This window comes from Neodiprion fabricii, chromosome 7 (genome assembly GCF_021155785.1).
Source record: "Neodiprion fabricii isolate iyNeoFabr1 chromosome 7, iyNeoFabr1.1, whole genome shotgun sequence".
Taxonomy (NCBI): Eukaryota; Metazoa; Arthropoda; class Insecta; order Hymenoptera; family Diprionidae; genus Neodiprion; species Neodiprion fabricii.
This window is the reverse complement of record NC_060245.1, coordinates 8,662,610-8,680,013: the sequence shown is the minus strand read 5'-3', so window position 1 is coordinate 8,680,013 and position 17,404 is coordinate 8,662,610. Positions and strand designations below refer to the sequence as shown.

At 40.2% G+C, this 17,404-nt stretch overlaps 1 protein-coding gene across 1 annotated transcript in view; it reads left to right on the top strand.

Annotated features, from left to right (window-relative positions):
- Nucleotides 1-17,404, top strand: part of LOC124185963 (dynein axonemal heavy chain 2) — a 670,443-nt gene that overhangs the window by 302,364 nt on the left and 350,675 nt on the right. Inside the window, exon 16 of the mRNA XM_046577226.1 lies at nt 4,227-4,364. Within this exon, the coding sequence (XP_046433182.1) occupies nt 4,227-4,364 (138 nt within the window). The remainder of the gene's footprint in view (nt 1-4,226; nt 4,365-17,404) is intronic.

Sequence of the window (17,404 nt, the reverse complement as noted above, 5' to 3'; positions counted from 1 at the left end):
TGGTGTTTCTACAACAGAAGTGTGGTCAAGGGAGAAGAGCCGGAAAGCCATGAAAACATGTGGCCAAAGCTCAATCCGTGAGTAGTCGAAAAACTCAAGCCTCTGTACGAACGCCTGTCGACCAATGATCTACTAGCCCGTTGTGCCCGAGGTGCGACACAGAATGCTAACAGAAGCTTGCACTCCCTGATCTGGTGAAAAATCTCGAAAGAGACATTCATCTCCAAAAAGAGAATATAATTAGCAGTAGCAACCGTAGTTGCTGAGTTTAACATTGGAGTGCTCCATGCTCAAAAGGCAACGATTTGAGTGAGGTCTGAGAAGGTGGCAGATATTGCAAAAAAGATGAGCCAGCAACGAGATGCCAGGCGAAAGCGTAAAGCAGAATGGAAAGCAACGACGGAGTCCCAGAAAGCCGCACGAACAGTGAAAATTAAAAAAACCGCTGCGGGAAGGCTGAAACAGAAGCTGAAGGGACAACGTATGGTGCCGGGGAATTCCAACGGTTTCTTCGCAGGACTAATTTGCAAGCACTCAGCTCCAAAGTGGAATTCAGGTGCGTTTTTGTATAGTAAACTCATGTAGAGCCTAGATAAATATTAGTTGATGGTTTTCATTTACTCAATATATTATTGAAATATTTGTCTAGCCCCAATAATCATTTCACAATAAAATTATTGGATTTGTTTTTTGCCTTTACGTGCCGGAGTGAGCTAATTGAAAATTGATTGATTTTGCAAGAAGTAGCGGAGTAAGAAGAGGGTTGTAACATTGTTTTAAGGAATATATATATACATCTAATTTTTGTTTCTCCATATTTGAATTCTCTAAACCTGAATCACACGGGTAAAATGAAAGACTGTATAGAATTTATTTATATGACCCTTTCGAGCTTCAAATCATTTTTATAGCTTAACATTATATAGGCATTCATCCGGTCATTCCTTCAATCGTTCATTCGCATGGAAATATCAATCATCAGATCTAAAAAAAAATGCATGTACAGTTAAAATTGTATGTACGAATCGTTGCTATTCTAGTTTAATCGCACATATTCATATATCTCGTCTTTCGTCACTTTAAATTTACTTTGCTGTTTTTTGTTTACATAAGTAAATCGCTTTCTACTTTTATTATATTTAAGTTGAAATACCTTTTGCTGGCTGCAACTTATCAGAATGAAGCTTGCGATAGTTTGGTTAATAATATTCCTGAAGTATTTGATGTTTTCGACGAGTGCTAAGATTTGTTTAAATATACCACTTTACATTTTATTTGATGATTATTCTGATACTTTTTCATCCGCACTTTATGTTACAAAATTGTTATAGCTCTTATTTGCTTTAAAATTTAACAAGACTTTGTACTGAGGAACAATTTACTACGTCATGCTTCTTAAAGATCTTGACAGGGAGAGAGAGTTTTCAAGGAGACTGGTGTAATTGGTATAGGCCCCTGTTACGTGACCAGACACTATGAGCCGAATTCTCTTTAGTTGTTATTCTGACTCTAGACGAGAATATATAAATCTTTACACGGTTGACCTCAGAACCGACACGCAGAAGCCGATTGGATATAAACTCGCACCGAGGAATGGAATTGAAGATCAATCAAAACAGTGATAGGCACTGACGACCGACACATGATTTATTAATATTACTATTTACATTTTGACATGAATTTTGAACTCAATTCAAATAAATGGAATTAAAAAAAAAATACTGAATAACAAATTTTTTTCCTCCTGGCCCAATTTTATATGGTTCAAGTCAACGTTAAAGTCAACTAACAATAAATCAAACTGGCTTATTTCTACATTGAATAACTCATTCTGTACATACTTCATATTTACTTCATGGAAGGTCATTCAATCGCGTTTATTTCAGAACTATGTTTTCAGGTATTCAGAAAATTCTTAGCACATTAGGTTTCATCCAATTATTTTGCCCTTTGGCAGATACATTCTTAGGCATATTGTCTTGAAATTCTTGCAAGGAATTTTAGTTGAGGTGAACATAAGTCATTTCCCAGCCTATAATATACCAAAAATTGTAGCAAAAAAAAATTCAAACTGTTGAATAACAATTCTCTTCAACAATTTTCAGTATTTGGCATTAAATATATCCATAAAAAATTTCAACCTTCTATGATGAGACCTAATGCGCAAGGGATGTTTCGAAGAAATCTTGGAAAAAATGCATAACCTTGGAATTACTTGACCTATTGAGCTGAATTTTGGATCAGATTCTAGTTTTCGAATTGTTCATAAATGGTGAAAATTTCAATGAAATTGATCCAAAAATACGGGACATTTTTTTCACCGAAATCTTCCTTTAATATCTGGCCAAGCGTTTCGATTTTTTATGTGAATAAAGTTGTCTCTGGTTCCAAGTCAAACGATGTGGGGATACTTTTGGCCAGTGATATCCTGCCTCGAAAATATCACTTTTCCTATTGGTACAATTTTTATCTGTAAGGGATTCATTTTTTTAAAGGATATCGTTTATACCGGAGTTCAGTTCAATTTTATAATAAATGATTAATTGATGATAATTCAGAAGTATTGTACAGTATTGTGTGTGAAAGGTGTGGGAAACTGACTAAATATAAAGATTATTCATTGATCCTTCGAAATCTACGATGTTCACATGAGCTCAAGTATAATGCGTGGGTTAAAAAACGATTTCTATACAACGATTAAAAAATAATGTTAGCCTAAGAATATCAACGAAAAGGTGTATAAATATGGAAGCCCAATAGGGTACACATATGAAATTACGATGTATGTATAAATTGTAAAGTCACAGTAGACATGTGCATACATAGAAATGTCAAAAAAATTTGGATGTATAAATAAAAGCCTTATAAAAACTAATTCAATGTACTGAGCGTGTGTAAGTTGACAAAAGTAAGACAGAGAAATAGAGTCAAATGTCGATGGAAAACGTGGTTTCTTAGTAAAAATCAATGCGTAAAGATGAAAAAAAAGACAAGAACCAAGTAATAGTATGACAACACGGAACAATATAAATCTACAGGAGCCCCGCAGTGTTGTGCGTGGCCTGGTCCGTCTTCCTCCATTGTCGTTCACATGAAAATTTCCATTTACGGTGAATGCACAGCCGTTAGCGATAGAAAATTGGTAACTTTTACTGACAATGAGGAGTGTAGGCTGCTGGTGTGTGCCACTTGTGACCGACTGACTGCTGTCCAGGATGATCGGCGAACCCCGCCATCTCCAGACACGCACGGATCATCTTTTACGTAGGTGTGTGGCAATCTCGCATCAGGCTTACATTGTTGGGCCATCTTATATTCCTCACAGCACGTGAGATGAATGTGAGAGATTAATCATCATTTGTTGGGAATTAATATTAGGACATGAAGCAATTGTTTTGAAAAAATAATCAAACTTCATTTGCGTGATTGAAATATGTATTATACATGATGAATGGTGAACTAAAAAATATACTTTGCAGAAGAAATTACAGAACTTGATAGATGTTACAATGGAAGTAATTCACAGACGATATGTATTGATCAAGAAATGGTGCCGGAACTTTGAATAGTGACAGTTATGAGTCACTGAGTAGATGCAGTTGCAAAAAAAGGACAAAAATTAAAAATACGAAGACACATATGAGATCAGAAGGATACTATAAAGACTGTGGGATACCACTACTAGCAAACAAGTGGTCGCTTAGGATGCTATGGATTATTTGTGACAAATGTGCAGTAAGTCGCGTTTTCAGTTTAGTGCAAAATTGGTAGCGAAAAATATTTTAGCGACAAGACATCAACATAGTAGCATCACTATGGACTTTATGGTAAATTACTGGTGAATTACCAGCATATTATTAACCATAAGAAGAATATTCCAGTATGTTTGCAAAGTTTCGCAAATTCAGATATATCTGAAGTCCATTTTGTCGGTGACGCATCTAGTCATCAGAGAGCTAATCTATGAGGTTTAGAGAGTGTATCTCATAGGTTAGATGTTACAAAACTACGCAAACGTAAAATATTGCCTCTTATCCTTAAAGTGAGGCATGAAAGAAGTGGACAAGTCAAGAATTTTGACATCGAATTGCTGTCTGAAAATTGTTGGAATGGCTCTTAATATTTATATATGCTTCAGCAAGATCCCAGTTTCTATACTTTAGTCAATTGACCTAAATTTTTGTTGGTTTAATTCTGCAATATTTATGTATCTTATATGTTTATAGGTGTTTACTTTGTATACCTTAGCTCAACAACAACTCAGCAAACAATTTCATTATGATTTTGGCCTGCGAGGAATAGTGACGCTAACTCGTTATGCTGGAAAAAAAAGAAGATTGTATCCAAATCTCCCCGATGAAGAGGTTTGTATTACAGCATGGATAAAATATATAAAAATGCAATTTAATAACATGTTACTGTGAAAATTTTATTACCCTAGCTAAAGTACATTGTAAGGCATCTACCTTCTCAGTGTTTACTAATTGCAGCATACTATCCTTATAGGATAGGACAGGGTTAAGTAGACAGCCTGAACTTTGTATTCTAGAAAAATTGTATATCGCGTGATAAATTTGACAATTGAGCTTCATCTGAACGAGCATAGCTTGTGACACGAAATGTAAAGCAATATGCAAGGACTTTCATGACGTAAATCAGATATCGCCTGTCCGCACTCTCACGCACGCCAGTTTAGCAACAATTGTGTGAAAAATTAGATTTGGAAAGCACGAAAGATGCTAGTTGCAGCGAGTAAAATTAGAGTCAGGTAACTCATGGTAGTAGATAGGGTGTATCAAGTCTGGTTCACAACGGTGGCGTAGCGAAAAAGTCAATTCTGGTTCCTACCTTACCGACCATTAATTTGAAACCTGTTACGGGGTAAGAATTCCAGCTTTGAAAAGTGACCTGTATTGCCGGTACGATTTTCACCGATGGGGCGAACAATTGATTGTGAGATTTTTCAATTTTTGCTGTCGGACTGATAGACATTTCACCAATAGCGAATTTGATGATGAGATTTTTTTAATTTCAGATGAATGAAAATTTTTTTTTTTTTGTACTGCTAGTGCGATAATGAGATTTCTTTGACTTTGGAGTGACAGATATTTCCACTGACGGGAGTGTTGCTTGCAGAAGTATCACCATGGGTTTTCACAGGCTGCGCTCCCTTTATCAATTGATCGTTGTTCTATTTCGTCGGACAATCTCGTACATGGTGTCGATCGATCGGGTCTGCTTTGATTTCAATGTCTACTGCAAGATTGCTATATTTTGTTGGGTGAAAGTGGTAGTTGTAGCAGGGATGCATAACGTTAGAAAAAAACCGTCGGACACTTTCAATATGCCCGTCAAATGCGACACAAACAACTGTCAGAAGAAAATTAAGAACGAGAAATGTCACGTAAGACATACAGTAGTATAGCAAGGAAAGTTATGAGTACAAACACCTTCTTTACCGACCGACCTGCTCCGCGCATCCCAGACGCAAACCCTTAAAGGTTACCCCCACTCTCGTCAGATGAAACGTGATCTGCCGTACCGACTTGAGGTCAAAAACATGCAACCTTACCGACAATCGTATCGGTCGACGGTAAGAATCGCACTGCCTTGCCGACAATTCTTATCGGTAGAAGATCAAAATCGTGCTGTTTCACCGACCGAAGGTCAGAGTCTCTATGTGGTGCTCGCCTGCCAACGGTAAAGGGCGCAGCAGGGGCGTGAACTTTTTACCGACCTGGATGTCGGTTACCAGTCCCGCATTCTTGTCCCACGATAGGACTGTTGATGTATAACATCAACCACTTCGAATTCTTTTCCCACGGTAGGACTGCTGATGTGTAACATCAAACACCCCACATTCCTTTTCCACGTTATCAACCACGCGACATTCCAAAATTGATGGTTCTGAGAATTGTTTTTCACTTACTTGGATGCCGGTTTGATATTAACTGCGTGACATTCTTTTTGGCTTGTAACTGTCGTGTAAACTCAACGATGAATTTTGAACGGGTTCAGTCAAGACCAGAGTGCAAGGTCGACCGATTGTAGCGGTACATTCAGAGCCATGGATCTGCGGTGTTGGATTACTATCGCTCTAAGAATGTTAAAAGGTGCGCGCGCATACATAATCATACGTACAACTGCCCTATAAAAAGGACGCTCATCAATGCAAACGATTATTAAGTCTCAACTTGTCAAGTATACGTGAGGAAAAAGCTCAAGATGGAATCCGCAAAGTGTTTGAGATTGATCGATATTATGGAATCGGCGAACAAGATCTTGGACAAATCATCATCAACAGCAGAAATTCAAAAATGAATAAAATTCGGAAAGCAAAATATTCGCCTTCTGAACAAAATTTTGCGGAAGGCTTTATCAATTGGAGAAAAGACGAGAATTATCACAACGATCGGACTCTTGAAAGCGCTCGCGGAAAAATTTATCGTCTTCAGAAAACGGGTAGAGATACGCGGAAAGAAAGAAGAAGCGATCGACTTCACCGGGAAGATTTGGAATCAGCTTTCGAGGGGAAAATTCGAACTGGATCCATCGTCCATTTGAAGTATGAAGATGTGGAGAGATTTCTAGAAGACGCAAAGGTACTAGCTGTGACAGGACTAAAAAACGCTTTGAAGAAAGACAGAAGATTAAAAGCCAACGTTATCCAGGCTTGTAAATTTGAAGTAAGAAAAGATGATCGCACGGTGAAAGAGATCAAATTTTTCAATACGAGAAATGAAATCATCCTCCAGACAACGGATATCAACGAATGGTTCATCGAAAACGCGACAGAGCGTTTATTGAAAAAGGTGAAAGATTTCCGGGAAAAGGATTCAGGCTGGTCGTCACTTGAAATTATAAATTTGACCGTCAACATTATAACAAGTACGTGCCACTACGAGGCGGTGTCTTCACATGCACACCACTACCCAAAAATATTCCAGATAAGAAGGCTGTCGTAAATATCCGTAATAACGACTCGTATCGCTTTCATTAGTCGGTCACCGCAGCTCTGTTCCCAGCCGATAACAACAATCCCAGTAAAATCACTTCATATTCCTACTTCAGCTCAGTGCTACAATACGAAGGTTTGCTTTTTCCAATGTCTTTGGACCAGATTCCGAAATTTGAGAAACTTAACAAACTTTCAATCAACATTTGTGGTATAGTTAGTACGGAGAAACAAAAGTGCAGTGAAATTGTACCCATTTATTTGAGCCGAAACAAGTCTGACAAACCGGTCATTCATTTTTTAGCGATAGACACTGAAATCACTGACAATGACGATGATGTTGATAAGGATGAGTATTGAAAAAATAGGATCTTTCATTTTACTTGTATTTGAAATCTGTCTCGAATAACAAGTTCTCAAATTTCTAAACGTAATGGTCGTACTTGGTTGTGCGATAGATGTTTGACTCACTTTCAATCTGCAAGATGTTTGACAAAGCACAATGTGGATTGCATGAATTTAAACAAGACCAAAGTTATTCTACCTAGAGAGGAGGAAAAGGTACTGATATTCAAAAATTTCAAGCACAAAGAAACCGTTCCATTCTGCATTCACGCAGATCTAGAATGTTTACTGGAACCTATGCTCGAGATGATGGGTACAAGAACAATTTATCAGAAGCATTTTCCGTATAGTATAGCTTACTATATACATTGTGCGTTTGACGATTCACTTTCAAAATTCAAAATTGATCGTGGAGAGACTTGCATTGAATGGTTTGTGAATGAGTTAGCGGAATCGGCACATTCGTTAAAAGTTTGTTTCAAAACTGTTGTACCGACGGAACCGCTCAATTTCAATCAAATCAACGAATTTCATTTAGCAACAGTGTGTCACATTTGTGGAAAACCGTTCACACCCACAGACGTGAAACATCGTAATCACTGCCATTTCACGGGAGAGTACCGTGGTGCTGCTCATCGAGGTTGCAATCTAAATTACCAAAATTCGCACACTTTTCCAGTAATATTCCACAATATGTTGAGTTACGATTCGCGTTTTCTGATCAAAGTACTGGCTACATCGTTCAAGGGCACAATTGAGCTTCTACCCGTGAACAAAGGAAAGTACATTTCTTTTACAAAATATGTCGAGGGGACAAATATGAAGTTTAGATTCATATATTCGTACCGTTTCATGCCCAGTAGTCTGGCGAAATTAGCAACGTATCTCGGTGATGATCAGAAATCAATCACACGAAAATTTTATCGTAGCTCAGATAAATTTCAGTTATTGACCAGAAAAGGAGTGTTCCCGTACGAATACATAGACAGTTGAGAGAAGCTTGAGTACAGATGGCTACCATCCAAGCAACAATTTTACTCAAAATTGAATGATCGGGATATATCAGACCACGACTATGCACATGCATGTGAAGTTTGGCAAATTTTCAACGTTCAAACTTTGGGAGAGTATTTGGACTTGTACTTACAGACGGACGTGTTCGTACTAGCCAACGTTTTTCAAAACTTTCGACAGAGCTGTTGGACAACGTACAACCTGGACTCCTTACATTATCACACCACGCCCGGTCTGTCGTTTGATGAGATGTTAAAGTGTACCGACATCGAGCTCGAGCTTCTCACCGACATAGATATGGTTATGTTCATCGAGAAAGGTATTTATGGTGGTGTGTCACAGTGCTCGAACAGATACGCAAAGGCCAACAACAGGTACATAGGGGAGGAATTCGATCCTGAGGTCGAAGAATCTTAACTCATGTACTTTGACGTTAATAATGTGTACAGTGCAGCTATAAGCTTTGCTCTGCCATATAGTTCCTTCGAATGGGTATCACACTTCGGATGATGCGACGTTCTGCCCATCTCCGACGATGCGGAGTTTGGTTACATACTGAAGGTGGATTTGGAATATCCTGAGGAACTGCATGAAATTCATAAAGATTTACCACTGTGTCCGGAGCACTATATACCTCAGATTCCGAACAATAAACAGCCGAAACTGACGCCCACGCTACTTTCTAAGGAAAACTACGTTGTTCACTATGGCGTTTTGAAACAATGCTTACTATTGGGTCTCAAGTTGGTTGAAATTTACAGAGTTCTCAAATTCAGACAAACCCCGTGGCTCAAAAAATACATAGATTTGAATACCGATTTGTGGAAAAATTCTGACATCGAATTTGAGGAAAATTTTCACAAACTGATAAGCAACGCAGTTTTTGGCAAAACGATGGAAAATGTTAGGAAGTATAGAGATGTCTAGCCGATCACAAAATGGCATGGAAGATACGGTGCCAGAGCTACCATAGCCAAACCCAATTTCCACAGCTGCACCATTTTCGACAAAGAGATGATTGTGGTCAAAATAAGTAAGACCAAAGTCAGGTTTAATGAACCATTGTATGCAGGTTTCTCCATCATGGATTTGGCTGAAACATATATCTACCATTCTCATTATAATTATATCAAACAGAAATTTGGCAACCGAGCAAAATTGATGTATACGGATACCAACAGTTTGATTCACAATTTCACCGTCCCCGACATATACAAACATATAAAGGAGGACTTGCATGAATTCGATACGTCTGATTATCCGCTTGACAACGTTCATGAAATGCTTCTAGCGAACAACAAAGTTCTCGCCTTGATCAAAGATAAGAATAACGGGAAAAAATGCTGGAATTTGTAGGGTCAAGAGCTAAATTGTACGCATTGCGAGTCTTGGAAGATGAGAAATACAATCAACGTGCCAAAGGTGTCGAAGGATCAGCGTTGAGAAAAATAAGTTCCAACGATTATTTGGAATGTGATTTGAAGCGTGAAAATTTGTCTACAAATCAGCATTTGATATTGAGTCGAAAGCACGAGGTATACACTGTAGAACAGCAGAAAATGGCAATGAGCTGGAATGACGACAAGCGGATCGTGTTTCGAAACACAACCAACACGCTTCCATGGGGCTACAAGCCTGCACCTTAGCATTGTAATTTATAACTGTACCATGATGTATAAAACATTATGATGTAGGATAGTGAATAAGAACGCTCCGAAATGTAAAAAATTGTACAACGATGCATATGTCTGTCGACTGTCTAAAAAATAAAGATGCATACTTGTTATGTGTCGAGTCCAAAATAAAAAGGCACACACGTTTTTACAAAAAATTCATTTATTTAATGTTACATGTTCGATTCGTTCATCCAACTGTTGTGTGTATTGTCAGAACCTAACCATTCAACGTAAATTTTTCTTCCACGCTTCTTGAGCACCTTCTCCACCAGATAGATATCCGGATGTTTAACCTTGAGAAGCTCTTGTTCGTAGAAACCACCAGCGATGGGTTAATCTCGGTAGTCTTTGAGCTTGTACCTCACAGGATGAGTATTTTCCACTCGACTTGTCGTGAATATTTTAGTCGTCCAATTAGTAGTGTAACCTTTCTCGAAGACATTTTTAAATTTGAGGATTCGAACTATGTCGCCAGATTTAAATTTTGCCGATTTGTAGGTATCGCTCGAAGCCCTCCGTACGCCTGACGTAATAACAGCCTCTCGTTTGCAACGGTGACATCCGACGGTTTCATTCTTATGGTTCGATTTTTGGCGTTGTTGTAAGCCGAAACCAAATCAGATGAGATATCGAGCCACTTGTAGCTTCCGTGCATGCTGAACCGTTTCCACATTTTACCTTTCAGCGTGCGATTGAAACGTTTACAGATCGAAGCCTTCAAATCACTGTACGTGGAGTAAAGTTTGATGATGTAACGTCTGATAAGCGATTCAAATTTCGAGTTGTAAAATTCCGTTTCTCTGTCGACGTGTAAGTTTTTCCGTACCCGTCCTTGGACAAGCACAGACTCCATTGCTTTCGTAACATCATCTCCAGACTTGCTCTTTATCGGTATAGCCCACGCATACTTTGAGAAGATATCAATCATTGTGAGCATGTACTTGTAGCCTTTGTTTTGTTCAGCGTATGATGTCATATCAACAGGATCCGCCTGCTAGGTCTCGTCGATTCTGCACACGTCTACACGTCGGCACGGGTAATTCCGGCGTGCAGGTTTATGCAGTTCCGTCACCAGTGCTTGCTTTTTCTCGTTTATATTCCAACGCTCTCAGTCGGGTGTCCAATTGAGAAATGATATGAGCGTTTCGAATCGACAAGTCTCTGCCTGTTTCAAAGTCTGTGTGAAAGGTATCCAAGACTTCCTCCGTGGTGAGCTCCAAAGCTTTGATCATTTGATGGAGGTTGTCGATTTGTTTTTGCAGCACGTTGAATTTTCGTCTCAAAATTTTTCAAGTTACAGCATTGTTCGGCTCTGCGTGATTTGCGACACTGCACAGTCTCTGAATCCGTATACCGTGATGCCCGTCCGCTGTTATTTGAAATCCGACACCCGGAGGACCGCAAGTGCTCGCGGCCGTGTTTTTATCCAGATGCCGTCCAAACACGTCGACGTTCATCTCGGTAATGAATGCAAAAACGATGGGAGATGCTCAAGAAATGATTTCTGCTTCGCGTGGCTCTTTGATAATGGAGATTATTTCGTTATTGTGACTCGGATTTCCCGCTGCCTAAGATGCCAGGAGTGAACGAAGACGCTCCACTAACTTATTTGGATCATCCCAGAAAACGTATTCCGTTTTAACACCTTGTCCAGTGATCATAGCTTGCGGTAGTAGACTTTAACACTTCCGGCGAGGTGATGGGGAATGATCCATCAATTCGGTAATGACATTTTTGAATTTGTAACTGTTGTCGTTTCGAACAGCCCCATCGGATGAGTAATACTTTTTATGCGCGTTCGTTGCGAGGATTATGTTTTTCAAATTTTCCCGATCTCCGGCGCTCACAGAAGAACCATCAGGCTTCTTTTTAAACAAAAATTCCAGCAAACCCTTTGTTTTCGGATAACGCGTATCGCCAGTACAAATGTACTCACTCTCAAAAGATATCAACGAATCACCAATAATCAGTTCGTTTGAGAGCATGCGTATACCGTACACGTTGTCCAATTCACCGTTTGTTTTCGCATCTCTCATCAGTGCAAAATACTCACCCTTGATTTTTTCGACCGGTGTTTCTACGATTGTTTCATCTCCTGCCGGGGCAAAGGAATCGTCGATTTCCGAAATAGTTTCTTTTTTCGTTTCATTTTTCATCTGCTTTATTTCTTCTTCAATTTCTTCCACCTCTTGTTTCACAGGTTCAGTATCTTTTGTAACATTCACCAGTTCTTGCAACGGAGTCACTACTGGTTTGAAAACGTCACTGAATTTCTGGGTCGTAGATTCCTTGCTCGACTTGAGCAATTTGTGTTTTCGACGGATTGCAGCACTTGCTTGAGCGGTCTGATGTAGGACATCTTTTTGCTTGGAAATTTCAGAGCTCTGCATGTTGACGCAACTGAGTCTCAACGCTACTGCGTCTCTCGCTCGAAAACGTTAGATTTTGTTTCTTCTTCAGGCTAACAAAAGAATCGACCCCCTCCTGTATCGTCCTTCGTTGAGCTCACTGTCTTTGTCGATCACCAGAAAGCCGCACTTCTCACCGTTTCAGCATGCAGAGCACACACTTTCAAACTCTGTGCAAGACATATCGGTGTTTACATGGTCGATGTATACGTGTCTCAGACTCAAATCCTCTTGTTTAAATAACGCGACTAAGTTCACGTTGTCGCACACGAGATGTTTAGGGATACGCGCGCATGTCTGATACAGATAGAAATAGTCAACGTCGTGATGTCTACCCATGCAAAAGTAGCCTCTAATATTGTCCTGCCTCTCGTACGCTACATCGTCAAATATGATTATTGAGTTTGGCCGTGCTTCTTCCGGTGTAATCACTTGCTCACGCTTGGTGAACGCAAAACACTCCGTATTCTCAACATGGTCCAACAATTGCTTCAACAATTGGTATTCAGGTGAGTTGAGAGATTTCGACTAGATGTAGATATTTTTTAATCTGATTCCGTTGGGATTGGTTATAGGTGTGAGCAACGCATTAGTTTTACCACGATTCGACAGTCCACAGAATATTGCACGTACACTTTTCAGGAGTAATTCACCGTGTCGTTTGTGCCTTTTGACATTTTGTTTCGAAAGTTTGTCAAAATTCTTCACGGAAAGCTAAGTACGTTGTTTCTCAAACCGCATCTCGGACATGACTGATCGGATTGCTATAAATACCCCGTTTTGAAGCACTTTTCTTCAGTCAACGCACGAACATGATCGCGTACAGCGGTAAACAAAGCAGCAGGCAGCAACATCGTGGCAAGGGTCTGTTGAATAAAATCATCAACAGCCTTTCAGTCGAATTGCATGTACCTGGCTATCAGTACTGTGGGCCTGGTACAAAACTAACAAGGAGACTCGCGTGAGGTGATCCGGGAATCAATATTCTCGACTCAGCTTGCAAGGACCACGAAATCGCTTACTCGCAGAATCGTGAAAATCTTGAAGTTAGAAACGAGGCTGATAGGGTGTTGGCTGAGAAAGCTTGGAAACGGGTTCTCGCAAAGGACGCAAATTTGGGTGAGAAAGCAGCCGCTTGGGCAATAGCTAATACAACGAAAGTAAAATCAAAACTCGGAATGAGAATTCGAAAGTCAAAAAATGTGACCTTGAGAAAAATTATAAATGCTACAAAACGTTCTATGGTTCCAAGCAACGATGAAAAAGTAGCTGTCGAACTGCGCCGAAGGGAGCTGAGAACGCCGTTAAAAAGCGGGTGGTGAATGTGAAGTGCGAACACCTTGCGTCCTACCGGTACCTTCAAAAGTCGGTGGTTTTCTACCGTTTCTGATGCCTATTTTTGCTGGACTTGGTGCTACAGACGCGTCTGCTGGTGGTACGACAGACACAGCAAAAGCTGTGAACGATGCAAGTGCTGTTAAACGAGAACTGGGAGAGAGCAAACGACACAACAAAACTATGGAAGCTATCGTGTTGGGCAATGGGCTTCATATGAAACCGTACAAAACAGGTCTTGGTTTTCATCTTTTAAGAAACAAGATGCGATGCCACGACGTCGAGCGTTGACTGATTGGGACTAGTTGAAATATGCAAAAATCTTCAAGGTCGTGATAAGTCTTTATTAGGTTATATCAGTAATTATTGTGAGCGGGTCGTACCTCAAGTTAAAATGGCCAACTTGTTTTATTTATGATCAACTACATACACTACAGAACAACAAAAAATATAAACTCATCTTTCTAGCATGGACGTGTCCAATTGTAAAATCGAACAGACGCTAATAGTCGTACCAAAAGATATAGCAAATACAGAAAATAGAAGGACAGAATAAATTAATCAAGCAATTTACAATGGCCAATCCATGCATAACTCAAATCTCAAGACGAAAAACGGCCGGGCTCAAGATTGTAGATGATAAAATGAGCCAATGGGCGTCACAAACAGAGAATTGAAAGAAGCTGAACCAAAAAAAGACCGAAATAAATATGTATAAAAAGTAAGAGGGATTGAACCAAACAACACAGAGCTACTGGTAACCCCGGGGTTTTCTTTGTCGGCCGGGTTTCTTCGTCTCGTTCTCGAATATTACTGTCCTCCGGACTACTCGGCAACGGGATGATCACTTTATGTGTATTATATGTATAAGAAATAGTGCGGTCCCTTCGAATAGGTGGTTGGTGACCGACTAATCGTCTTTTGGCTCGCTTGGTCTGAGCAGCTCCGTACATGCGGATTTGAATTTTCGTTTAGTGGCAATTCCTGCCAGCCTCACGTGACCAAATCTGGCCCGATATTTCGCACAAGGTTCGCATTTCCGCGGTGTTTTCAAGCGAAACGAAATGCCCGAAAACGGTCCACGAAAAAACGAGTCAGCTATAATCAACCTTGACGACAAAGACGGTCCGGGAACACACTGGGTTGCATACAAGAAACGTGACAATAATATTGATTACTTTGACAGTTTCGGCAACCTTCAACCACCTTCAGACCTCATAAAATACCTCGGCGTTGGTAGTGTTGAATACAATCATGAACGGTACCCAGATTATAATACCTCTGAATGCGGACACTTGTGTCTGAAATTTCTAAGTGGTGAGCTGCATAAACATAGTGCGTGATTCATCAAAGTCAGTCTACCATTTGCAGTCATGGATGATTCGTTAACGATTTCGGGAACCTCTTTGATTCTCGAGGCACAATATTTCCCACCGATCGAACTTGCTCGTGATGAAAGTTATGCTCTTGGCTTGATAGAATTGTTAACCTTCAAGTTGATTCCCAACGTTGATGTTGGCCACAATAAAATTTACGTAGCTGATAAAGTGATCACCATACCTACCGACAGCTATGAGATCGAGGACATAGAGAGGTATCCTCAAAACGTGTTGAGAAATACAGACATCAGGCTCGCCATCAAACCCAACAATAATACATTACGCAGCGAAATCACATGCAACCACACGATTAACTTTGAGCAAAATGATTTCATTGCTTAACTTTGAGGATTCATATCACCTGTATCAAAGGTTGATAAAACTCACGAATCAGACCTGTAACTATACTCAAGGTCAACACGTTGCGAGTCGAGTGTGGCATTACAACGGGCGCCTACGTCAATGGACACAAAGTACACGCTATTCACGAGTTTTTCTCGACTGTCCCACCAGGATATGAGATTGTGGGAGTATCGTCGCACGTCATTTACCTTTCAATCACCGTCAGGACCATAGATCACGTTCAGCTCCGGTTAGTGGGTCAAGACAGAGACCTGGTTAATTTTCGTGGTGAAGTTATTACTGTGAGACTACATATCAAATCGCAATAAACGATGGGAACTGTATATAACAATCTGTCAAAGAGTAGGTGTATCAGTAAGTCGGCATGCCCTGATCAAGTCAGTCATCGATCGATTCTCGAACCGTTAACACCTTGAAACGGGGAGTTCCTGATAGCTCTGGTTCGGAAACTGACACCTTTTGAAAGAGAGATTTCCGGCAACTAAGAATCTGATTTTGCTGTTTTATCATCTGCTACGTACCATGGAGGACGAAATCTTGAACATTCAAACACAAGTCGTTTCTAACTAATCCGTTGCGCATTAGGAGATTCACGCTCACAAACCTTACGCCTCGTCAACTTTCACAACAGCGATGTAATTCGAATCACCGTTCAGTATCAGGATTTATGCATATTACCCAGCAAAAGTTCGGTACATATCCATGGACCACTCCTCAAACCTGATGGTACAGCTACTGTGAACAAGCAGCTCGTGAACAATGCGATCTGTCATCTGTTTGAGGAAATTCGCTACGAAATTGATGCAGTTGAGATTCATAGTAGCAAGAACGTCGGCTTGACAAGTCTTATAAAGGGTTACGCTTCCCTGCACCCTGGTCAGACTTGGCTGATGGAGAACACTGGATGGCTTGATGTAGAAGAGAAGAAAAAATTCACCGATGCCAAGGGTAATTTTGACGTACTGATACCGCTCAGCATGATATTGGGTTTCACTGAAGACCACCGCAAGATCGTTGTCAACGCTAAGCATGAGTTAATTTTGACGAGATCAAAAACTGACGTCAACGCAATCATGCAGACTCAAGATGAGGAATTCCGAATCACGATCAATGCAGTGGAATGGCTAATACCGTATTTGAAACTCGCGAATCAGAAAAAAGTTGACCCACTAAATTTCATTCAGAGAGATCCGCCTATTCCGATGAGTTTCCACAATTGGGAATTATATGAATATCCGTCAGTTCCCACAATATCAAAACACGTTTGAACTGTGAAAACTTCCACTCAATTTGAAAAACCTCGGTACGTCATTTTGGGTTTCCAAACAAGTAGAAAGAACAAGACCGGCAAGAACGCAAGTCATTTCGATGATTGCAATATTACGGACGTCAAGCTATTTTCGAACTCTCAATCTTATCCGTATGGTTACCTGAACCTCAACATAAGTCGTAATCTGTACGCGCTCCTGTACGAGATGTACGCACACTTTCAAGCTACCTTTTACGACAAGAACCCCGAGCCGTTGCTGACAAAGAGTGAATTCCTTCGAGACGTCCCCTTATTCGTTACCGTCTGTTCAAAACAGAACGAATCCTTGAAGTACGAACCTGTCGACATCCGTCTTGAATTTGAAGCTGAAGCCAACTTTCCCGCTGAAACATCGGCGTACTGCTTGATTGGTTACGATCGTATCGTCGAATACAACCCGCTCAGTGGTGGGGTGAGAAGGTTGGTATAAAAGCTGACCCGTTCCCACCATCTCGCACAGTTCAAAGATGGAGCTTATCGTTGACATACAAAGCTTTCGTAGACGCTTCAACAATACTTTCACATTGAAAGAATTGCCTATAATTTCAATCTACTCGGGAGCATCTCCATCAGTGTTTTTCTTCAAACCACCTTACGAATGGGATTGTCTAAACGTCATA